Source organism: Aegilops tauschii, chromosome 5, assembly GCF_002575655.3.
Source record: "Aegilops tauschii subsp. strangulata cultivar AL8/78 chromosome 5, Aet v6.0, whole genome shotgun sequence".
NCBI classification, from domain to species: Eukaryota; Viridiplantae; Streptophyta; class Magnoliopsida; order Poales; family Poaceae; genus Aegilops; species Aegilops tauschii.
This window is the reverse complement of record NC_053039.3, coordinates 371,209,941-371,234,663: the sequence shown is the minus strand read 5'-3', so window position 1 is coordinate 371,234,663 and position 24,723 is coordinate 371,209,941. Positions and strand designations below refer to the sequence as shown.

The window sequence follows — 24,723 nt, the reverse complement described above, 5'->3', positions numbered from 1 at the left end:
GGCATAATATTTTCGTGAGGTGTTTTAATACGGTTACAACACCACTTTGACTTGGAGCATACGTTATTTTTATGTAACGGTAAAGTCACACGCATGAGTGCATATTGGAGATGCTTTACTGTTAGAATGGTTATGCTGGTGATAGTGATCATTCTCGCGAGCTTTTCATGCATACCGGCAGGAAGCCGGGAAAGTCGTGGTCTTGGGTAGACACGGGCTTGTCCCTAGTTCCTCGTCGGGACGAGTGTGTCCGGTATGGCATGATGAGGTTTGATGAGCGGTGATTATGTCTGTCATGGGAATATATTGGTTATGCTAATCATTCGGAGAATACTTGGACCTCCTGAGTCGGCCGTAGGTCGAGTCTTGATTAGTAACTTCCCCTACTTGTTTTGTACTACCACTTGTCCCTGCCGCAGATAGGGTACGGTTCAGTAAGTTGTCAACCCCTTACCAAGGCACACACCGTACAGAGAGGCCATGGTGGAAGATACCGGATGCATCCGGTAGGCATGCCACCTGGTCCGGGGGCATGGGTGTTTCCGGTTGGGACCGAGAGGGGGGCACCCCTTAGAGCGCGCGATATAAATTTGATCCCATGCTACGTCGAGGTTGTAGCCTCCCCACTTAGAGTTTTGCTTGGCAGGTGTCGTGGGCTATTCCAGACACCGGTAAGTTAAGCTGGTGTGTGCAGGTCAGGCGTGTTTTCAATTAAAAGGCCGTAGGCGGAATTAGTCCCGATGGACTAAATAAATCCGTTACTCGTGGGTAAAGAGTACACCCTCTGCAGAGGTCATATCTATTTGGATAGCCATGTTCATGGGTAAGGACTTCAGTCTGAGATGGGTCTAGTGACGGTTTTCGGATGGAGAAACGGCTAAACTAGAATCTAGTGACGGTTTTCGGATGGAGAAATGGCTAAACTAGATTTTGTTTATGACCTGTGACGTCTGAGGATTATGTTTATTATTATTATGGACTAACCACTTACCTTATTTGAATTATTGAGTATCCCTGGGACGGTTCTATCTCCTGGATATTCACTATGATTATTCTTATATAAGCCCTTTATGTGGTGTCGCTCAGACGCCCGACTGCGGCATGTTTGTCATTTAATTATAAGCCCTTTATGTGGTGTCGCTCAGACGCCCGACTGCGGCATGCTTGTTATTTAATTTTCCTTTATAAGCCCTTTATGTGGTGTCACTCAAACGCCCGACTGCGGCATTATTAATTTATTTGCACCCTTTCGAGGAGTCATTTCAGATACTCGATCAGTGCATTCTATTACTACCCCCGTATTGCATGTTCATATTTTTCCCGCATGCGTGCATCACAGATTTCGCTTATTTCGTGATAGATGTTATGATCATAAATATTTCGGAGCATGATTATCCCTTGTTATATTATACCCGTGTTCTCAATGTTTGCGAGTACATTCAAACGTACTCACTGGCTTGTCCCTGGCTATTGTCTTGGCCAGATTCCTTGCTTGGAGATAAGCATTGCGATGACAGCCCCGGAACCTACGCAATGACGATAGCAGCCTCGCGAAGATAAGAGTTATCCTGGTCAGCTGTTCTTGTGGGAAATGGAGTCCCATAGACGCAGATGTACCACAAACCGCTTCCGCCATCAACCACCAGAAACCAAGTGTTGTACACCTAGGCCACAATGGTCTTGTACTACATATTTTGTACTTTGCTTGGAATTATTGTATCAAGTTGGTGCCTCATCAGCTAACAGTAATCCTGGGGCTGGTGAGCACAAATGCCGTTTTCTGGGAAATTAATATCCCGAAAACCCGGTCCTGACATTTCCAGCTGCTTTTTTTGTTTTCTCTCGGTTTTAACTATTTTTGTGTACACATTTTACTATATATCTAATACATTTTTTGAATACATGATGAATATTTTTTATATACACATTTAACAATTTTCAAATGCTTGATTATTTTAAATAGAAGTTTAAATATTTTTATTACATGGGCAACATTTTTTTATACACATTTTAACATTTTCAAATACAGGATTAACATTTTTCGAATACATGGTCACCATTTTTCCATAGATATTTTAAATTCTCAAATGCCTGATTAACATTTTTGAAATACAATATTAGTATATGGTCAACTTTTTCTATACTCATTTAACATTTTTCAAATGCTAGATTAACATTTTTCAAATACAATCTTGATATTTTTTTAATACAGGATCAACATTTTCTCTATCCACATTTACATTTTTTAAAATGCTTGATTAACATTTTTCAAATACTTTTTAACATTTTTTAAATGCTTGATTAACATTGTTTTAATACATGATGAACTTTTGCCCACACATATTGTATACTTTTTTTATACATTTTTCGCATACATGAGAATCATTTTATTTATACACATTTAACTTTTGTCAAACACTTGGTTAACATGTTTTGAAAATATTCTTTGTAAAGTGTTTTTTGTAGTATATTTATTTAACATACTTGGGAGTAGAAACGAAAGTAAAAAAATTAAAACAAAAAACGTGAAAATAAAGAGGCTGTGGCCTCCCTCACGCCTTGGCCGGCTCATTTAAGGAGGTGCTAGACGGGAGAGCATGTTAGCTCTCGCTATAAGCAAGACATAGCGTTGGCACCCATTGTGGCCGACTAAATAGGGTTAATGAGTCATTTACATGGCCGATTCTTTGTGATGGCCATTAATAGGCACAATATGTTTTCTATATTTATAAAAATACACAATATTTTTCACTGAACTTATCTTTTTAATAAGTTTAGTTATAGGAAGAAATTATGTGTTGAAATAAAAAATGTTCACACGTAACAAAATAAAGTTAGTGCATTACAAATAAAATGTGTGCATGTTTAAAAAATGTGTGACAATTTATGAATGTGTCGCAAAATAATACTATGTAATAAATGTTCATGAGTTTCAAAAAACAAGTCTGCTTATTTTTAAAGATCTTCTTATATGTCAAACAGTGTGCTTATATTTTAAAAATAATTCATCATTTAGAAATATATGACACAAAAAACAATTCATGTACATAGTAATACCCATGAACTTATACAATTTAAAAATGTATAATATATTAGAACCAATTGTATTTTACAGTAGTATACTCCCTCCATTCTAGAGTATAAGGTGTGTCGATTTTCATGCAAGTCAAAATTGTGTATCTTGACCAAAATTAGAATAAAATATCGACATCTACAATACAAAAATATAAAAATACTTTTCGTGATGGATCTAACGATATAAATTTGGTATTTTATATATTTTTCCCTGAAAACTTGGTCAAAGATGCACATGTTTGACTTTGGGAGCATGACGGGAACCACTAGTAGGGAAGTTTATCATCCAATCGTATGCAACAAATAAGCATCAAATCCGGACAACAACGTGGGCTAGGTGAACCTAAAAGAAAAATTACATCACATGGGTTGGGAGAACATCTAGTTTTTTTTTGAGGGGTGGGAGAACATCTAGTCAAACTTATAATTGGTCACGCGGACTATCCGGACTCCACCAGGTTTGGTTCAGGTTTATAGGAATTTCGACGTTTGAGCTGGCCCGCAAACGTTTTAGAGACGATTTGATGCACGCCATTGGAGTTTCCCTAGTAATAGCAGCCATGCTTATCTAGGGCACTAAACTATTCAAAAGAAGAAGAAAAACTAGTCACCCGCAAAAAAATAAATAAATTAGGGCACCAAACAAGTTGTGCCACTTGTATGTGGAACCGACGATGACTCCAGATCGTACTTCAGTCGACAGCATTCTTGTATACTTGTTCCGCCTGCGGCATCTCCCATTTCCTTGGCGAGCGCACCAACCAGATCTGGCCAGATCCAAATCCAAGGACCCCATGGCGCGCCAGACAGCGTTTTTCCCCACTGAGCAAGGAGCATCTCGGATAGCACTCGCGCTCTCGTCACGTGGCCAGCTCTCGGTCGCAGAGCCGTGGCCGCGCTGTTGGTCGCCGACCACCGTGCGAAACACAGACAGAGACGCACGGGGCCGGGCGCACGTCGTTGGTGGGGACGGAGCACGGGAGTACGGGACCGCGCGCACGTTACCCCCACCCCGTTTTGCTGGAGGATAAGGGCGAGCCCGGCTCAGCCGATACGGGCGCGAGCGTACCGGCGGCATAGGCAGCCAGCCAGCGTACGTGGACGTTCGCCGCGAGGTGGTTTCGCCAAGCCGGACCGCCGGCGTCCCCGTTTGCCTTCCGCGGCGTGAGCACCGATCCCCTCACAGGCAATGGCGAAGGAGAAGCGTCCCTGAACCCACGAGCCCACGACCAGGAAGAGAATCCGCTCACGTATAAGCGGAGTTGCGTGTCCGGACGGCCGTGTATGCAAAAGGTGGAGATTGATTGGTACGTGACTCGGAGTTCCTATCTATCTGCACGGACGTGTCAATCATCACGAGTTTTAAAGAGAGTTCATGGTTTCTCCCTCGCCTCCGGCCACCACACGTCCAGTCCACGCCGCCAGCGCCCAACAAACCCGTTCCTTTCGTCTACCTGTCCGCTCCGCCCTGCTCGACCCATCCATCCATCCGTAGCACGTACTGTACCGCACGGAACCGCATCGCACCACTCGTTGCTGGGTTTTTCTACCCCCCATGCGGCTCCGGGCCTCCGGCTAGGGGGCCATTTCCGCCCGGAACCTGCTGAAGTTCTATGCTCCCGTGGTCCTTGCGATCAGCAGCTCGCCGCTTGGCTGCCGCCACACGCGCAGCAGCCTCGGCTGCGGTGGCGGCTCGATCACCTTCACCGGCACCGTGGCAAGAAAGGCCGCCTGCTGTCGAGGATAGAGAGGAGCACCAGCAGCGGGCCGCCGTGTGGGATGATGATCACCGTCGACCTCGCCGGTGAGCGTGCTAACTAACCTTGTGTTGTGATCAAGAAATGTTGTCATGTTCAGTTCAGGGACATTTCTATCTGCTTCGCAATTGATCGCGTGCTTGTCTGGCTACCGACTGCCCAATGCCCAGCTCGTTCCCTTCTCGACGCTCTCGTGCTGATTGATCGAGCTAGCATCCATCTGCTCCTTTTGCCGACAAATAATGATCATACGTTGCTAATGAGTGTCGACCGCTAACTACTCCGAGATAACAACATTAACAGGCAGTAAGTCTGCACAAACCAACATTAACACACTACTAACACGTAGGTTGACAAGACAGTGATCCAGTATTCCAGTGGACACAGCCCAATTATTCATTATTCCACTGTTCATGACGCGTCGGCAGGCAGCAACTCGATAAGCCATGGCCGTGGGCCCAGGAATCAAAAAAGGCCACCAAGCCACACACGGCACCCACTCCAACTTCTGCGGAATCCAACGGCGAGGATCGTCCCATCAGAGCAAACCAAGGGACAACCGCCCAAGACGTCACCCACCAGCACACTCGTACAGCTGTACTCCTTCCTACGAGTCCCCCTCCACTAATCTAACCATCGACGCTTCCGCCGCTCAACGGCCCAACGACCCTAATTTATTCCCACCTCCGCGCCGCGCCGCACCGCCCGGGCCTCGGTTTCTCCGTCGCATCGCCGTCGTGCCCTCCTCGGCGCCCCCGTAAAAAGCCTCGGCCATCGCCGCCCCTCCTCAAATGCCCGAGACCCCCACGACCCCTTCCGGCGCCTACCCGTCCACACCCCATGGCCCCCAGTCTCCTCCGGCCCGCCTCCCCGTGCCGCCCCCTCGCGCCGCCCCCCTGCGCCGCCGGCCCCGGCCGGAGCCGCGGCACCGTGTCGGTGAGTGTGACTCCCCCGTCTCCCCATTTCCGGGGCTTCCGCGGTTCCGTTTTGCTGATTCGTGGCTTTTCCTGGGGGTGCGGCAGATCGGTGATTCGACGGCGCGCGGCGTTACCCTGAGGGCGGCAGGATCTGGACGGTGAGTTAGTTATCCTGTCTGTGGCGTGAGCTTTGTAGCTTTGTTGCTTTGGATAACTGGCCAGACCGCAGAATTATCTGCGCCGTCCTGAATTTCTGCTATGATATGTTTTTGCTGCTCTTGGCTCTCTGTCTGGGTGGTGATGCCGTGCACAAATTAGAAGTTTTTAGAGTAGTGTCTGTGTGTTTATGTGGAGCTGCTGTGTTTCTGGGTGCATAGCTCTGTAGCTTGCATGCAAGTGTTTTTACGGGTTAATTTAGCTGGCCTCTCTTATTCTCGGTGTCACTAGTTTAGTGTGCATGTCTCTGTTCTTCATACTATTTCGTCAGTGTTATGGAAGATCGAAAGAGATCCAAAATTGGGGAATAATAAATCTCGGCATGTGCTATTCTTTTTTAAGGAAGGCAGTGGTGTAATTATGCAACTTTGATTAATGTTTTCTGTCGCACTGATATATGATTCAAATTGTAATTTGTAGTGATGCACTGTTTTCCTCTGGGAAACATTAAGATAAATTAGGTGGGCATAGTTCACTACTGCCCTGGGCTATACTGTACTGTAGCATTTTAAATTACATCTTGGGACTGTTAGTCATGGATTCCAATTGTCAATATGCTAATGATTAGTTCCAGTTTAGCCCTTTAAGTTGTACTACAAATGTTATCTCTCTTTCACTCAAACAAGCATAGAATTGGGGCACACATTTTGGTTTGTTGAGTATTCTCGGCTGGTTAGTCGATTATGCTCACAACTGTGTAGTGCTATCTCTGAAAGCGAAATGAAATGCTAACATATAAGCAATGCAGTAGGCCTGAAATGAACTTTTTGTCAACTTAACGTGGTGCTGGAAAACACTGAATTTTATGATTTGCCCACTTGATATTAAGAGCATGATTGGTTTGATGTCAACAGTAGGCAAAATCAAAAGTTGCCAAAAGTTGATAACTTGTGAGATCAGCAAGAAAAGTTGCTAACCAACCAATCACTAGCCGGTATGCCAACTTTTGGTATCAAACCGATCATGCTCTAAATCTTTGATTTATCAAATGAGGAACATTCTGTTGTAGTATATTATGTCTCACAATAATAAAGTATATATCATCTGCAGGAGCGATTTCTCATGTGCTACAAAGGCCTCAGAAGATCATTCTGGCTTGACCCGACAACTTCTAGATTTTCAACATGATACTGTAGATGAGACGGATGGAGGATATGATCCATTCAGTCAACTAAAAGAGAGGTTCACGGACTTCAAGCAACGAAACTATGTGTAAGTCGATCATGCAGTACATAATGAATAATTCATTTTCATAAGTTAGATGAATATCTTTGTCGCTTAACGTCGCTGTATTTGTAACGTGGTCAGGGAAAATTTTACCAATTATCAAAAACTTGCTGAGCAGCAAACACCAGAGGTATAGCCTTGTCATGTTAATTCCAAATCTTCGTAATTTTCACTGTACTGTCCCTTATTTGTATTACTTTTGGTTTCATGTTCCTGTGTCCAGTTCATGGTGGTTGCTTGTGCGGACTCCAGGGTCTGCCCTACCAGTATTTTAGGGCTTCAGCCTGGTGATGCATTCACTGTCCGTAATGTGGCAAATTTGGTACCACCATACGAGGTATTACTAATTTAGCATATCTTTATGTTTTATTAAACTTTTAAAGCAACGCACTTTCTATTGTGGAAGTTCTGATAGTAAATAATGTTGCAATATAAGCATGGAGCTTCAGAGACTACTGCGGCACTAGAGTTTGCTGTCAACTCACTTCAGGCAAGAATCTTTTTTCATATGGCTTTCATTTTTCTTTCCTCCCATGCATGTGACAGATCATTTGTAGCGAAGTATCCAGTATTGAAACAATTGTGTTCCTTTGTTCAGGTGCCTAATGTGTTGGTGGTAGGTCATAGTCGTTGTGGTGGCATCCAGGCACTAATGAGCATGAAAAGTAAGAAAGACGATCGAAGCTCTAGGTACAATTCTCTTCCCATTTCTCCTTTAGAGATTCTGTATTTTGTACTTTTACATGATGCAAGCCTGGTTTGTTTTTATTGAACAGAACCTTTATCAGAGACTGGGTCTCACTTGGGAAGAGTGCAAGATTAAGCACAGAAGCAGCAGCTGGAAATTTGAGTTTTGAATCACAGTGCAGACATTGTGAAAAGGTGATTTTGTTCATATCAGTGTGATGCGTGATTGCAAGAAGTAGGAACTGTCTGAAAACATTGTTTCCAGAGTAGTGCATTGGATTAGTCTCTTGCATGGCCTTATTTATTCCATGTCATCTCAAGATGTTAGGCAATTTTCACTCAAGGTTACTTTCTTGGTTGAGTTCATATGCATTCAAGTTTTGGAATTAGATACAGTGGTTTTGTAGCTCTACATGTCAAAATTTTCTCGACATGCATGCCAAATGGCTATTGTTTCATATGTTTGATCAATGTACGGTTCCATGAACTTCGAGCATGTGAGATAGTTGAACCTAGAGGCATGTCTACCTATTATCTAAAGTGGAAGCATCGTCTGACATTGAATAAATTGTTTGATGCAGGAATCAATTAATAGCTCACTGTTGAACTTGTTAACATACCCTTGGATAGAGGAAAGGGTGAAGGAAGGGAATTTGAACCTTCATGGGGGATACTATAACTTTATAGATTGCACATTTGAGAAGTGGACATTAGTGTACCGTCCAGGGCTGGAAGGTGGCAGCAAGTATGCCATAAAGAACAGGTCTACCTGGTCTTGATCAATGAACAGGCATTACTTATACTCTGGTAAAGTTCACTCTGCTCCCTGTGGTTAAGCATGGTTTTACTCTGCCATTTTGCTGCTGTTTTCATTGCAACTTGCTCCAGGTGGTATTGATATTGAAACTCTTTTCACTGCAGAGGAATAAAACCGCAATGGAGTAAAGTTCGACACAGCGAACAATACATTATTACGAAAGTAAAGTCTGTAAACTGCCGGGACAAAGCGAATTCAATCCAGTTGCTATGCGTTTTCTGTCTAGAATCGTGAAAGGGCGGCTAGTAAAACTGCAAAACCATAGTCAAACGAAACGATGTGTAATGCTGCCACATTTGGCAGGCCTTGTGTTGTAACATCTGTATAATGTCCATGTATCATTGTAACAATAAGATACAGCCTTGTAATGTTTGTTTTATCAGTGTATAATTATTTGAACGCATGTGTGACTCAAATAAGCAAAACTGTGATGCAATGCTATTTTGAATCTGTACTGCTTCCTTTGTTGGATGATAACATCCCAAATATTGTAGTAGCTCATCTCCATTCCTATTTATTTGTATATCGGGAGGTTTCTGTTATCTGAGAGCGATATTTCTTGCCGCCTTTTCATGACTCTGTACTGCTAAGATTCCAAACGGTACTAGGCGACTGTTCTGCTATCATTCATAATGCTGCATCAGCAACTCTCTGTTCTACAGTATATATCACTGGCAAACAAACAGCAACCGGTTGATGTGTTAAATCCAGAGGCTACTGTGCTGACATGTGTCTAAATTTCTCTCAGTGCCTGTACTTTCACACTGCCATTACAGAACCTGAAGGACATGATTCAGTGATTGCAAAGCCAGCTGAACGGGAAAACACAGATCAAACTAAATTCTGTGATATACTTATAAGCCTACTAATCCTACAGGTTGATACACGCTTGTGAAGCAAACATGGTGGCGCAGAGCATCATCGTGTCACTAGCTGCCTAAACCCTGGGAGATGAGCGCCGAGAAGCACTGCCTCTTGTAGCCCTCCACGGCGAGCAGCTGGTCCTCCCGGGTGAGCAGCACGGCGCGGAGCGCCGCGTGCAGCGCCGGCCGGGACGCGCCCGCCGCCTGCCCGGCCTCCAGCTCCAGGACGCTCCGCGTCCTCCCGCCGACGGTGGCGATCTCCGCGCGGACCGCCCTGGCGCTGACGGAGCGCACGGCGCGGCCCAGCTCGGACATGAGCCCCGGGCGGTCGGCGCAGCACACCCAGGCCCGGACGCGCTTGGCGCTCTCCCGGGCGTCCCAGCGCTCCTCCTCCACGCCCACCTCGTCGCTCTCCCCCGGCACGGCCACGCCGGCCACCGCGCCGCCGTCCGCGTCGCCCCGCAGCTCCCGCACGTGCCGCACAACCTCGCCGAGCAGCGCCGCCTTGTCCATCTGCGCGCCGTGTCCGGCTCAGTCGGCATCATCAGCCTACCGATAACTCTGACGAGCATGGGAAGTAGCGAGCTTACCTGGGAGGCCGACGGGAGGAGGCTGCGGAGCGTGGCGAGGTGGGTGTTGATGCGCTGCCGCCGCTTGCGCTCCGCCTCGCTGTGGCTCCTGCTCGTCCGGGCGCCGCGGACCGGCGGCGAGCGCTGATCGTCCATCTCCGCCTCCGCCTCCTCCGGCTCACCGCTCCGTGTCGGCAGCACCATCTTGGACTTGGAGCCGTTTGAAACGACCGGGAGGCGGGAAGCCGGGGCGTTAAATAAGGGTGGCGCCGACACGCGCGGCTTTACCGCGTCGGGCGCGGTCGCTCGACGGTGTCCCGATCCGCGGCGCCGGTCGGGCCGAGAGGAGCTACGCGCGTGACGCCCTGCTGACCTTGCCACTAACTCCTCGGCGCCTTTTTACCCCCCGTGTTAGAGAGAGGGTGGTAAAATTGAAAACGAACGAACGAGCGATCGATCAAACGACAGCGGCGACTGCAGCTCATATACCATGTCGCCTCTTTCCCGCGTGACGTGCAACTATTTGTGATGGACGGATGCCGCTTTTGCCGGGCCTTTGGAACGTACGTGCGTGGTAATTCTGTCCGACGGGTCGACGGCGGTGAAAAAGTGTCGGCGAACAAAACTCCACTGTTTCTCCTTTAACGCCGGCGCTACACCACCATCAGATAAACGGTACGCGTACCGCGGCCAGTACATGTGCATTGTGTTGTGCGTGACCGATTGGCCGATGGACCCTGCGGGATATACTGCGTGTCGGGGATGGACAGCCAAAGACGAGCGAGCGGTCAAAGGCCCGATGATTTTTTTCCCGGTAAAAACGTCCAGCAAAAGGGACGGGACGGACGGACAGATGATGCCGTGCCCCCTCCCGCCGTAACAACGGGCGCTGCAACGCGCCGCCGCTTTAGGTTACAAGGGAATCAGGGGAAAAGCTACGCTCATGATCCACGTCCGCGTCGACGTAGTGCGCCATGCGGCGGCACTGTGAGGACTCGTGGTTCTCTCCGGGGTCCGGCCGAGCGGGCGGGCCGGCGAGAGGCCCGAGAGGGGAACAACACCGTCGGGTTCATCGGCCCCCCGCCCTTTTGCTCCGTGCTGGGCTGACACGCGGTCGATGTAGCGCAACAGGGACGGCGTGTGCTCCGGCTGATCCTCCCGCTGCCCGCCTTCAATGAATGGCATGCAGGGTCGATCGATCCATCGATCGGCGCATATGATCGGTCTGTACGTGGAAGGAGCGGCATCGTGCTGCATGCGATTGACGACCGACAGGCTTTGTGGTTTGCAGGCGGTGATCGCGTCGTCGCTCGTCAAAGGGAAGACAGCGCAGCGGCCCATGCTGACTAACGTTGGTACCGCTGGCGTGTGAAGGCTTATCCGAGGCTAGTTCATCGACAGGATGCTTCCAAAGGTAAAATTTCGTGTTTCGACCCTTTTGACTAACAAATCCAGGATCTGATCCCTCTTTAAATTTTTTTCGGAATCTGACTCTTTTCCCTACTGCCCGGGGGGTGGCGGTAGGTTTGGACGTCCTACCGCCATGGGCTATGGCGGTAGGTACCTTGACGGCGACTGACGGCCGTCGGCTCATGCTGACGTGGAAAAGGGCCTACCGCCATGGGCCCTGGCGGTAGGGTACTCCGCCAGCACCTCTGGCGGTAGGGTCCTAGGAGGTGGATAAGGGTGGGAGGGGCCCCACCACCACTCTTCTTCCCCACTCATCTTCTTCCCCGTGCTCAGCCCCTCTCCCCCCTCACAAATCCCCCTAGATCCCATCCGTTTGCTTGAGATTTCACCGGTGGATCCGGAGTATTTTCATCACCCAAGGTACCTCCCCCATTTCCCCTCCTTTTGATTGGTTGAGATCTTTGTTTTGTGTGGATTTGGTTAATTTATTGCAAACCCTAGGTGTTGATCTTGTTGTGTGCATTTATGACACATTTATAATGCATTTATGGCAAGGGTTAGGGTTATGTTAGGGGTTAGTGTTAGGGTGAGGGTTAGGGTTATAGTGGTTATGTTGGGGGTTAGGGTTAGGGTTACGGTTAATGGTTAGGTTAACTCGACTATGAATAGTAGTTATTTGTCCAATTTGTGCAAAATTTAGTTTATTTGTCCATTTTAGTTGGTTGGATGACATATATGGATTGATTTTATTGTTTCCAATTTTCTTAGATGCATAAGCTCGTAAATGTTCATTATTTGGACAAGACGACATTTATGCTTGGAAATGACAATGAAGGGGAAGAGGCTATGGTTTTTGACACAAGTCCAAGCTTTGATAATCTTGTAGTTAAAATGAGAAGCGTCTTACATTGGAATGACCCAGGTTAAGCTTATTGAGAGGTATGACGTTGGATTGGGAGTAAAGTCCCGATTAAAGAGTATGCCCATCACCTCCCAATTGCATTGGAATGTGTACAAGGACAAAGTAGACGCATCACAAGACAAGTCTCTTCAGATATTTGCCACAAAGGTTGATCCTCCTCCTCCCTTGCAAATTGATTTGAACCGCAATGCATCCTCCCCAATACATGATGATAGTGCCGAGGTGTATATCCCCAATTGTTCTAGCCAACCACCAAGTAGCCAACCCAATGAAGATCATATCAATGCTAGCGCCATAGTACTCCGAGTTGATGCTATTCCTCATGTTGAAGAAGATGCTAGTGGTCATGTTGATGATGATGCTATTGTTGCTCAAGAGGATGCTTACGCGGAGAATGAAGAGATTCATTACAATCCCATTGGTAACTTGGATGTCATTGTGCGGCAACAAGACATGGACCGTACCCTTCCTTATAACCGTATGTGTGGGTATAACTCGGATGACGAGGGTCCGGAGGAAGAATTGGATGAGGATGGGTTGACTGCGCAAGAAAATGAAATCTACAAGAAGGTGACTGGCAAGGAGAGAGGGTCGCCGTTGTTTAGGGATATGAGTCTTGCGGACAATGCCGTTGTTGACGGTGGGCTGAGATTCTGGTTGTTTGAGCCAACACCGTGCCCCAAATTCAGTGATCCTCGGCCAGAAAATGAGGATGAAAATGCTCATTTGAAGAAAGGCATCAAGTTTGGTTCTTTGGTAGAGTTTAAGATATGGTTGTGTGACTACGCCATTAGGAACCATAGGCCGTTTGTTGTTGGTCATTCAAATCAAAAAGTTCGGTACACAGTCATATGTGACCAAGAAGGTTGCAAATGGAAGGTCCGCGGTAGAAAAAACAAAGAAACTGAGCAATGGGTGTTGAAGAGTCATGTTGGCACTCACACGTGCGTACCCCCGGACAAGGCCGACCGAAGCAAAGGACACTGTCAACTCACGTCTGAGTAACTAGGCTACAAATCAAATAGCACATGATCCAACCGTGAAGGTCAAGTTTCTCATGACTTCGATTGAGGAACTATTTGGATACCCGGTCAAGTATGGGAAGGCATGGATGGCCAAGGCAAACGCTACTAGGATGTTGCATGGTGATTATGAGGCCGCATATAATATTCTGCCCAAGATGTTGGCAGCCATTGCTCATCGAAACCCGGGCATGCGCCATCGGGTGGAGTCAATTGACGGAGTGTTTCGTCATGCCTTCTGGAGCTTTGGACAATGCATCGAGGCATTCACGTATTGTCAGCCGGTCTTGTCTATAGATGGTACATTCTTGACCGGCAAATACAAGCAACATGGTGGAATGCTTCAACAATGTGTTGAAGGGTGTCCGTTCCTTGCCGGTGACCGCAATACTCAAGTACACCTTCATCAAGCTCAACGAGTACTTCCTAAAGCATTCTGAAAGCACGACCAAGTGGATTGGCGAAAAGATGGACTATCCATTCAAGGTTCAGGATTGGTTGTTGCATCAAGCGTGCAAGTCTTCTAAACAACAAGTGATCAAATATAATGAAAAAGAAATGATCTATCAAATCGATGAGCTGGGTGGGACAACAAGGGACGGTAGGTCTTATGGTGGAGTTGGTTACGGGGTGCACATCAAAAACCGTTGGTGCCAGTGTGAGAGGCCACACAAGTATCATTGGCCTTGCTCGCATTTGATGACCGCAACACGGGCAAGAAACTTGCCCGTATCCGATGGCACAACGGTGCGGTTGCACGAGTTCACATTGGAACGAACAAGGTTGACATGGGCGCCTCAGTTTAATCCTTTCCTTGATGCCTCACAGTGGCCTGAGTATCATGGGCCAGACATTGTGCCAGATCCCGCACTCATGGTGCCTATGAGGGGAAGAACAAGAAAGAAGAGGTTCAGGAGTGACATGGATGATCTAGCTGGATACACCGGAATGAAGCAATTTGGTAGTGGTCATTTCATGGAGGCACCAGACACCAACAATTGTGGAGAATGCAACGAAACAGGACACAACGTTAGGACATGCACGAAGAAACCTAGAACCAACACGGGCACTAGTCAAACACGTGGACGGAGGACTAACCTTGGAGGGGGCCATGGCCGTGGAGGAAGGACTAGCCTTGGAGTGGGCCGTGGCCGTGGAGGAAGGACTAGCCTTGGAGTGGGCCGTGGAGGGGGCCGTGGCCGTGGAGGAAGAACAATACTTAGAGGGGGTCGTGGATCCGGTGGTTCTAGGACACGTCGGGTTGATAGGGGAAGGCCTATCGACGTGTTGCTCAATCCGGATGGTTGAAATAATGTGAATGGTACTACTTTATGTTCATGTGTTGATATATTTGCCTCTTTACATGTCAATGTATTCATATTTTGACTTAACATCTTTAATTGCTGTAGGCATGGCTTCATCCGGTTCCATGACGAGGCCACCGTGTGCTAACCAAGAAGACATGCCGCACAAGTGGGGAACGCATCTTTGGACAAGGTCAAAGAGAAAGATGTGAAGATTCCGCCATGTTGGTGTGGAGATGTTTGTAAGGTGAAGGTGTCCACCGACTGGAAGAAGTCATGGACGGAAGGAAGGAGATATTTTGTATGCCCCAACTATGCTTATGATCGTGCGCTTCCAACTCACGCCTATGACCAATCACCGGTATGCTACAGAAGTAACATGTTACTCTAAAATGTGTGTCAACACTAACATCCATTTTGTAAGCAGTCATCGCCTCCTCTATGCAAGTACTTCACATGGATAGATCATGAAGTGCCAAAAGATGTCCAAAAGGACCAATATGACGATTGTCTTAGGCGCCAACGGCTGTTCGAAGAAAGGTTTCTAAGAGGCTTGGAGGATGAGCGTCGTCAGAAAGAGATGATGGAGCGGAAGCAACGCGAGGAGGAGAGGGCACGCTAAGCGAAGCTTGCTCATGAGGAGGAGAGGGCAAGAAAGCTTGCAAAGGCTCGCAAGGCACAAGAGGAGGATGAGGCACGTGACAAGAAGGGGAAATGGCCCTGTATGACTCAGTAAAGCCTTCGCTTCGGTGGACTCGTCATGTAACCAGATGAAGCCATGCCACATTTATCATTTATCATGAACTATGTAGTACTAAGGCAAGAAGCCATGTGTCGTGAACTTGTCGTGAATGAATTTTCCATTTGTATTGAATTTGGTGTGGAGATGTTTGCAAGGTGAATTTGGTGTGTAGATGTTTCAGAACTATATTTTGTCAGCAATTTATGTGATTTGTCAGAAATTTATGTGATGATTTTTATTTATAAACTGTTGTACTCAGATGAGGGATAGAATAGAGGAAGTCCTCTGTTTTAAGCCTACCGCCACACACCCTCGCGGTAGGTTGTTGGACCCTACCGCCAGGGCCCATGGCGGTAGGGGGCGGCATAGTTTCTGTTACAAAGAAAACCACCCCCTTGGCGGTCGGTAGGTTGCTGAAACCTACCGCCAGAGCCCATGGCGGTAGGGAGCGGCATAGTTTCTGTTACAAGAAAATTCACCCCCTTGGCGCGGTAGGTTTCAGCAACCTACCGCCAGGGTCTGTGGTGGTAGGGTTAAAAACAGAGGAAGTTCTCTGTTCTGCCCCTCATCTAAGGCCAAATCTAAAAATATACCCACTTCTATCAAATATTAGAATGATCATCTCGCAAGCACATACATAACTCAACTCAACATAGTTCATTATATCCACGAATAACACATGTTCAAACTAATTAAAACATGAGCCGGTTCGAATGACATCGGTTGAAACTAATAGCTCAAGCTCAGCGACACATTTTCTAAATAGGTAACATATTTCTCATACTTATCAGACGTTCAATTTGATCATCACGCGCTTGATTACGCTTCAGTTGAAAGTCGGTGTTCTGCCCAATGACCCAACACACCATTCGTTTCGCGGAACCAGGCCCATGCAGCACGGCGGGCTGGATTCTCTAACACGCCTTCTTTGATTGCCCATCCTATGACCTGGCCGGGTTTCCTCAAGTCCATCTCACGGAATTCTTCTTTGCTCGCAGTGAACGCAATCTCAATTGCCAAAGCGTGTCTGCAAGCATATTCCCGGTCTTGCAGCTCATCAAGCATCCTCTCTTTCTCGTTCACAAGATTTCGAAAAGCTTTTTTCTCCTTAGCATCAGAAGGTTCCTCGATAACGTGATACTTGCTGAAATCCTTCATGGCCGCATTTGCCTCATCACAACTCTTCAACCATGCTTCACATTCCCTCTTCAAGCAATGGTGTCGCTCCGATATGAGCTTCTCACACGCTATGTTCATAGTCATGGATCGAATGTCCATCCTACATGAATATACGGGTTTAAGATGACATAGACCAAAACACAAAAAAAATTCAATGGAGTACAACACTTGGTTACTTGATATGACATACAACACGAAGTTCTTAATGAGTTCAAATGTTAAGGGTACAAGTCATAGTAGTTCAAATGACGACCAAGCAAAGGGTACATGTCATTACAATCCAAATGACAAAAATTACATAGCCTCATGCAATTCTATTTGGCGTACGGTCCCGGGTTGCAACAAATAACATCATTTATTTCTTTGACCCATGCCCAACGAGAAGCCCGCTTCTCGTCCGACGAGAATGGTTGGCGAACTAACCAATCAATGACCTGGCCATGATTTCCCATGTCTATCTCAGCATATTCTCCCCTTGTCACACACAATGCAATTTGCATTGCAAGATCACACCTACATTTTTTTCCGCCGTCTTGAGCTTGGTCATCTTCCTCTCCTTTTTTGATAAATTTTTTGGAATGATCATGAGTGAAATAATAATGTGAAAAGGCCCTACACGCCGCATTCAACGCATCAATGGCTTCCATCCATAAGTTCATCTTTTCCTCAATCAATTTGCGTTCATGCTTCGTCGCCGCCTCAGCAGAAGCTTCAAGGAAAACGAACGGTGCCATCCTACATTTTGATAAGTTGCTATTAAAGTGAACTTAGGTTTAATTGCTTTCTTAAGCCTAACCCAACCCCAATTATGTACACTAATACTAGCACTAGATCTAGGTACACAAATAATTCTACAAACAATTCTAGGCACATCATACATAAGGAAATCACAAACATAACCCTAAATGGATCATAGTAATTGATTTGACCACATGAGCTAGGGTTTGCAACCAAATGAGCAAATGCAAACTAAACAAAGATATCAACCAATCAAAATGAGGGGAAATGAGAGAGCTACCTTGGGTGATGAAAATGGTAAGAATCCATGATACGTCTCCGTCGTATCTACTTTTCCAAACACTTTTGCCCTTGTTTTGGACTCTAACTTGCATGATTTGAATGGAACTAACCCGGACTGACGCTGTTTTCAGCAAACTTTCCATGGTGTTATTTATGTGCAGAAACAAAAGTTCTCGGAATGACCTGAAACTCCACGGAACATATTTTTGGAAAAGATTAAAAATACTGGAAGAAGAATCCACGTCAGGGGCCCCACACCCTGTCCACGAGGGTGGGGGGCACGCCTGCCCCCCTGGGTGTGCCCCCTGCCTCGTGGCCCCCCTGACGCTCCACCGACCTCAACTCTAACTCCATATATTCACTTTCGGGGAGAAAAAAATCAGAGAGAAGGATTCATCGCGTTTTACGATACGGAGCCGCTGCCAAGCCCTAAAACCTCTCGGGAGGGCTGATCTGGAGTCCGTTCGGGGCTCCGGAGAGGGGAATCCGTCGCCGTCGTCATCATCAACCATCCTCCATCACCAATTTCATGATGCTCACCGCCGTGCGTGAGTAATTCCATCATAGGCTTGCTGGACGGTGATGGGTTGGATGAGATCTATCATGTAATCGAGTTAGTTTTGTTAGGGTTTGATCCCTAGTATCCACTATGTTCTGAGATTGATGTTGCTATGACTTTGCTATGCTTAATGCTTGTCACTAGGGCCCGAGTGCCATGATTTCAGATCTGAACCTATTATGTTTTCATGAATATATGTGAGTTCTTGATCCTATCTTGCAAGTCTATAGTCACCTACTATGTGTTATGATCCGGCAACCCCGAAGTGACAATAATCGGGACCACTCCCGGTGATGACCATAGTTTGAGGAGTTCATGTATTCACTATGTGTTAATGCTTTGGTCCGGTACTCTATTAAAAGGAGGCCTTAATATCCCTTAGTTTACGCTAGGACCCCGCTGCCACGGGAGGGTAGGACAAAAGATGTCATGCAAGTTCTTTTCCATAAGCACGTATGACTATATTCGGAATACATGCCTACATTACATTGATGAATTGGAGCTAGTTCTGTGTCACCCTATGTTATGACTGTTACATGATGATCCGCATCCGGCATAATTCTCCATCACCGATCCAATGCCTACGAGCTTTTCATATATTGTTCTTCGCTTATTTAATTTTCCGTTGCTACGGTTACAATCACTACAAAACCCAAAAATATCACTTTTGCTATCGTTACCGTTACTTCCATATTACTTTGCTACTAAATACTTTGCTGCAGATACTAAGTTATCCAGGTGTGGTTGAATTGACAACTCAACCGCTAATACTCGAGAATATTCTTTGGCTCCCCTTGTGTCGAATCAATAAATTGTTGGGGAACGTAGCAGAAATTCAAAATTTTCTACGCATCACCAAGATCAATCTATGGAGTAATCTAGCAACGAGGGGAAGGGGAGTGCATCTACATACCCTTGTAGATCGCGATGCGGAAGCGTTGCAAGAACGCGGATGAAGGAGTCGTACTCGTAGCGATTCAGATCGCGGTTGATTCCGATCTAAGCACCGAAGAACGGTGCCTCCGCGTTCAACACACGTGCAGCCCGGTGACGTCTCCCACGCCTTGATCCAGCAAGGAGAGAGGGAGAGGTTGGGGAAGACTCCATCCAGCAGAAGCACGACGGCGTGGTGGTGATGGAGGATCGTGGCAATCCCGCAGGGCTTCGCCAAGCACCGCGGGAGAGGAGGAGGGAGAGAGGTAGGGCTGCGCCAAGAGAGACCGGAAAACTCATGTGTTGGGCAGCCCTAGACCTCAACTATATATAGGGGGGGAAGGGGGCTGCGCCCCCTCTAGGGTTCCCACCCCAAGGGGTGGCGGCCAGCCCTAGATCCCATCTAGGGGGGTGGCCAAGGGGAGGAGAGGGGGGGCGCCATTAGGGTGGGCCTTAAGGCCCATCTGGACCTAGGGTTTGCCCCCTCCCACTCTCCCATGCGCCTTGGGCCTTGGTGGTGGGGGGGGGGGGGCGCACCAGCCCACTTGGGGCTGGTCCCCTCCCACACTTGGCCCACGCAGCCTTCTGGGGCTGGTGGCCCCACTTGGTGGACCCCCGGGACCCTCCCGGTGGTCCCGGTACATTACCGATATCACCCGAAACTTTTCCGGTGACCAAAACAGGACTTCCCATATATAAATCTTTACCTCCGGACCATTCCGGAACTCCTCGTGACGTCCGGGATCTCATCCGGGACTCCGAACAACATTCGGTAACCACGTACATACTTTCCCTATAACCCTAGCGTCATCGAACCTTAAGTGTGTAGACCCTACGGGTTCGGGAACCATGCAGACATGACCGAGACGTTCTCCGGCCAATAACCAACAGCGGGATCTAGATACCCATGTTGGCTCCCACATGTTCCACGATGATCTCATCGGATGAACCACGATGTCAGGGATTCAATCAATCCCGTATTCAATTCCCTTTGTCTATCGGTATATTACTTGCCCGAGATTCGATCGTCGGTATCCCGATACCTTGTTCAATCTCGTTACCGGCAAGTCTCTTTACTCGTTCCGTAACTCACATCATCCCGTGATCAACTCCTTGGTCACATTGTGCACATTATGATGATGTCCTACCGAGTGGGCCCAGAGATACCTCTCCGTTTACACGGAGTGAGAAATCCCAGTCTCGATTCGTGCCAACCCAACAGACACTTTCGGAGATACCTGTAGTGCACCTTTATAGCCACCCAGTTACGTTGTGACGTTTGGTACACCCAAAGCATTCCTACGGTATCCGGGAGTTGCACAATCTCATGGTCTAAGGAAATGATACTTGACATTAGAAAAGCTCTGAGCAAACGAACTACACGATCTTGTGCTAGGCTTAGGATTGGGTCTTGTCCATCACATCATTCTCCTAATGATGTGATCCCGTTATCAACGACATCCAATGTCCATGGTCAGGAAACCATAACCATCTATTGATCAACGAGCTAGTCAACTAGAGGCTTACTAGGGACATGGTGTTGTCTATGTATCCACACATGTATCCGAGTTTCCTATCAATACAATTCTAGCATGGATAATAAACGATTATCATGAACAAGGAAATATAATAATAACCTATTTATTATTGCCTCTAGGGCATATTTCCAACAGTCTCCCACTTGCACTAGAGTCAATAATCTAGTCCACATCACCATGTGATTAACACTCATAGGTGACATCACCATGTGACCAACATCCAAAGAGTTTACTAGAGTCAACAATCTAGTTCACATCACTATGTGATTAACACTCAATGAGTTCTGGTTTGATCATGTTATGCTTGTGAGAGAGGTTATTAGTCAACGGGTCTGAACCTTTCAGATCCGTGTGTGCTTTACGAATATCTATGTCATCTTGTGGATGCTACCACGCGCTATTTGGAGCCATTTCAAATAACTGCTCTACTATACGAATCCGGTTTGCCACTCAAAGTCATCCGGATTAGTGTCAAAGTTCGCATCGACGTAACCCTTTACGACGAACTCCTTTTCACCTCCATAATCGAGAAAATTCCTTAGTCCAGTAGATACTAAAGATAAGTTCGACCGCTGTCATGTGATCCATTCCCGGATCACTATTGTACCCCTTGACCAACTCATGGCAAGGCACACTTCATGTGCGGTACACAACATAGCATACTGTAGAGCCTACGTCTAAAGCATAGGGGACGACCTTCGTCCTTTCTCTCTCTTCTGCTGTGGTCAGGTCTTGAGTCTTACTCAATACTCGCACCTTGTAACACAGCCAAGAACTCCTTCTTTGACTGATCTATTTTGAACTCTTTCAAAATCATGTCAAGGTGTGCGTTCTTTGAAAGTATCATCAGGCGTCTTGATCTATATCTATAGATCTTGATGCCCAATATGTAAGCAGCTTTATCCAGGTCTTCCTTTGAAAAACTCCTTTCAAACAACCCTTTATGCTTTCCAGAAATTTTACATCATTTCGGATCAACAATATGTCATTCACATATACTTATCAGAAATGTTGTAGCGCTCCCACTCACTTTATTGTAAATACAAGTTTCTAACAAACTTTGTATAAACCCAAAGACTTTGATCATCTCATCAAAGCGTACATTCCAACTCCGAGATGCTTACTCCAGTCCTTAGAAGGATTGCTGGAGCTTTGCACACTTGTTAGCATCTTTCAGGATTGACAAAACCCTTCTGGTTGTATCACATACAACCTTTCCTCGAGAAAATCTTCGAGGAAACAATGTTTTGACATCCTATCTGCAAGACTGCTAATACAATTCCAACAGACTCTTAGCATCGCTACGAGTGAGAAAGTCTCATCGTAGTCAACTCCTTGAACTTGTCGGAAAACATTTTAACGACAAGCCGAGCTTTCTTAATGGTGACACTTATCATTATTGTCTGTCTTCCTTTTAAAATCCATCTGCACCCAACAGCCTTACGACCATCAAGTACATGGATCCTCTCTCGGATTTTATGGCCTCGAGCCATTCGTCGGAATCCGGGCCCACCATCGCTTCTCCATAGCTCGTAGGTTCATTGTTGTCTAGCAACATGACTTCCAAGACAGGATCACGCATTACTCTTAAGTAGTACGCATCCTCGTCGTCCTACGAGGTTTGGTAGTGACTTGATCCGAAGTTTCATGATCACTATCATAAGCTTCCACTTCAATTGGTGTAGGTGCCACAGGAACAACTTCCTGTGCCTTGCTACACACTAGTTGAAGTTATGGTTCAATAACCTCATCAAGTCTCCACCATCCTCCCACTCAATTCCTTCGAGAGAAACTTTTCCTCGAGAAAGGACTCGTTTCGAAACAATCACTTTGCTTCCGGATCTGAAATAGGAGGTATACCCAACTGTTTCGGGTATTCTATGAAGATGCATTTATCCGCTTTGGGTTCGAGCTTATCAGCCTGAAACTTTTCACATAAGCATCGCAGCCCCAAACTTTTAAGAAACGACAACTTAGGTTTCTCTAAACGGTGTCGTCTCAACGGAATTGCGTGGTGCCCCTTTTAAAGTGAATGCGGTTGTCTCTAATGCCTAACCCATAAACGATAGTGGTAATTCGATAAGAGACATCATGGTATGCACCATATCCAATAGGGTGCAGTTATGATGTTCGGACACACCATCACACTATGGTGTTCCAGGCGGTATTAATTGTGAAACACTTTCCACAATCTCTTAATTGTGTGCCAAACTCGTAACTCAGATACTCATCTCTATGATCATATCACAGACATTTTATCCTCTTGTCACGACGATCTTCAACTTCACTCTGAAATTACTTGAACCTTTCAATAATTCAGACTTGTGTTTCATTAAGTAAATACACTCAGCATCTACTCAAATCGTCTGTGAAGTAAGAACATAACGATATCCACTGCGTGCCTCAGCACTCATTGGACTGCACACATCAAAATGTATTACTTCCAACAAGTTGCTTTCTTGTTCCATTTTACTGAAAACAAGGCTTTTCAGTCATCTTGCCCATGTGGTATGATTTGCATGTCTCAAGTGATTCATAATCAAGTGAGTCCAAACGATCCATCTGCATGGAGTTTCTTCACGCATATATACCAATAGACATGGTTCGCATGTCTCAATCCTTTCAAAAACGAGTGAGTCCAAAGATCCATCAACATGGAGCTTCTTCATGCGTTTTATACCAATATGACTCAAGTGGTAGTGCCACAAGTATGTGGTACTATCATTACTATCTTATATCTTTTGGCATGAACATGTGTATCACTACGATCGAGATTCAATAAACCATTCATTTTAGGTGCAAGACCATTGAAGGTATTATTCAAATAGACAGAGTAACCATTATTCTCCTTAAATGAATAACCGTATTGCGATAAACATAATCCAATCATGTTTATGCTCAACGCAAACACCAAATAACAATTATTTAGGTTTAACACCAATCTCGATGGTAGAGGGAGCATGCGATGCTTGATCACATCAACCTTGGAAACACTTCCAACACATATCGTCATCTCACCTTTAGCTAGTCTCCGTTTATTCCGCAGCTTTTATTTCGAGTTACTAACACTTAGCAACCGAACCGGTATCTAATACCCTGGTGCTGCTAGGAGTACTAGTAAAGTACACATTCATATAACGTATATCCAATATACTTCTGTCGACCTTGCCTGCCTTCTCATCTACCAAGTATCTAGGGTAGTACTGCTTCAGTGACCGTTCCCCTCATTACAGAAGCACTTAGTCTCGGGTTTGGGTTCAACCTTGGGATTCCTCACTAGAGCAGCAAATGATTTGCTGTTTCATGAAGTATCCCTTTTGCCCTTGCCCTTCTAGAAACTAGTGGTTTTACTAACCATCAACAATTGATGCTCCTATTTGATTTCTACTTTCGCGGTGTCAAACATAGCGAATAGCTCAAGGATCATCATATCTATCCCTGATATGTTATAGTTCATCACGAAGCTCTAATAGCTTGGTGGTAGTGACTATGGAGAACCATCACTATCTCATCTGGAAGATTAACTCCCACTCGATTCAAGCGATTGTGGCACTCAGACAATCTGAGCACATGCTCAACGATTGAGCTTTTCTCCCTTAGTCTGCAGGCTTAAGAAACTTGTCAGAGGTCTCATACCTCTTAACGTGGGCACTAGTCTGAAATCCCAATTTCAGTCTTCGGAACATCTCATATGTTCTGTGACGTTTCAAAAAACGTCTTTGGTGCCACAATTCTAAACCGTTAGCATTACGCACTGAACTATCACGTAGTCATCAAAACGTGTATGTCAGATGTCTCGCAACATCTACAGACGACGCTGAGGTTCAGCACACCGAGCGGTGTATTAAGGACATAAGCCTTCTGTGCAGCAATGAGGACCATCCTCAGTTTACGGACCCAGTCCGCATAATTGCTACCACCAACTTTCAACTAAATTTTCTCTAGGAACATATCTTAAAAAGTAGA

At 46.2% G+C, this 24,723-nt stretch overlaps 2 protein-coding genes across 3 annotated transcripts; one reads left to right on the top strand and one right to left on the bottom strand.

Moving 5' to 3' along the window:
* The first annotated feature begins 4,427 nt into the window (after window positions 1-4,427).
* Window positions 4,428-9,150, top strand: LOC109756275 (beta carbonic anhydrase 5, chloroplastic). Of its 2 annotated transcripts, XM_020315141.4 has the most exons (10): window positions 4,471-5,768; window positions 5,855-5,907; window positions 7,016-7,177; window positions 7,274-7,322; window positions 7,416-7,529; window positions 7,629-7,682; window positions 7,791-7,882; window positions 7,969-8,074; window positions 8,461-8,686; window positions 8,801-9,150. In XM_020315141.4, the coding sequence occupies exons 1-9, from the start codon at window positions 5,673-5,675 to the stop codon at window positions 8,656-8,658; spliced, it is 924 nt and encodes a 307-aa protein (XP_020170730.1). In that variant the 5' UTR covers window positions 4,471-5,672; the 3' UTR covers window positions 8,659-8,686; window positions 8,801-9,150. The 2 variants fall into 2 exon arrangements, with proteins under 2 accessions (XP_020170722.1, XP_020170730.1); XM_020315133.4 differs by lacking the exon at window positions 5,855-5,907 and having other exon boundaries at window positions 4,428-4,879.
* Window positions 9,151-9,450: 300 nt separating this feature from the next.
* Window positions 9,451-10,480, bottom strand: LOC109756288 (transcription factor AIG1-like). Its single transcript, XM_020315149.4, has 2 exons — window positions 10,150-10,480; window positions 9,451-10,072 (listed from the first exon to the last, which is right to left on the bottom strand). Exons 1-2 carry the CDS (start codon window positions 10,330-10,332, stop codon window positions 9,626-9,628), a joined length of 630 nt encoding a protein of 209 aa, XP_020170738.1. The 5' UTR covers window positions 10,333-10,480; the 3' UTR covers window positions 9,451-9,625.
* Between the last annotated feature and the right edge of the window lie 14,243 nt (window positions 10,481-24,723).

What these genes read in the sequence shown, in the direction of transcription:
- LOC109756275 (XM_020315133.4), top strand. Translation starts at nt 4,689, where the DNA reads ATGCTCCCGTGGTCCTTGCGATCAGCAGCTCGCCGCTTGGCTGCCGCC. An exon ending in CTGAGCAGCAAACACCAGAG is followed by an intron (nt 7,323 to 7,415) that starts GTATAGCCTTGT and finishes TCCTGTGTCCAG; the next exon opens with TTCATGGTGGTTGCTTGTGC. An exon ending in AGTGCAGACATTGTGAAAAG is followed by an intron (nt 8,075 to 8,460) that starts GTGATTTTGTTC and finishes TGTTTGATGCAG; the next exon opens with GAATCAATTAATAGCTCACT.
- LOC109756288 (XM_020315149.4), bottom strand. Translation starts at nt 10,332, where the DNA reads ATGGTGCTGCCGACACGGAGCGGTGAGCCGGAGGAGGCGGAGGCGGAG. An exon ending in TCCTCCCGTCGGCCTCCCAG is followed by an intron (nt 10,073 to 10,149) that starts GTAAGCTCGCTA and finishes CACGGCGCGCAG; the next exon opens with ATGGACAAGGCGGCGCTGCT.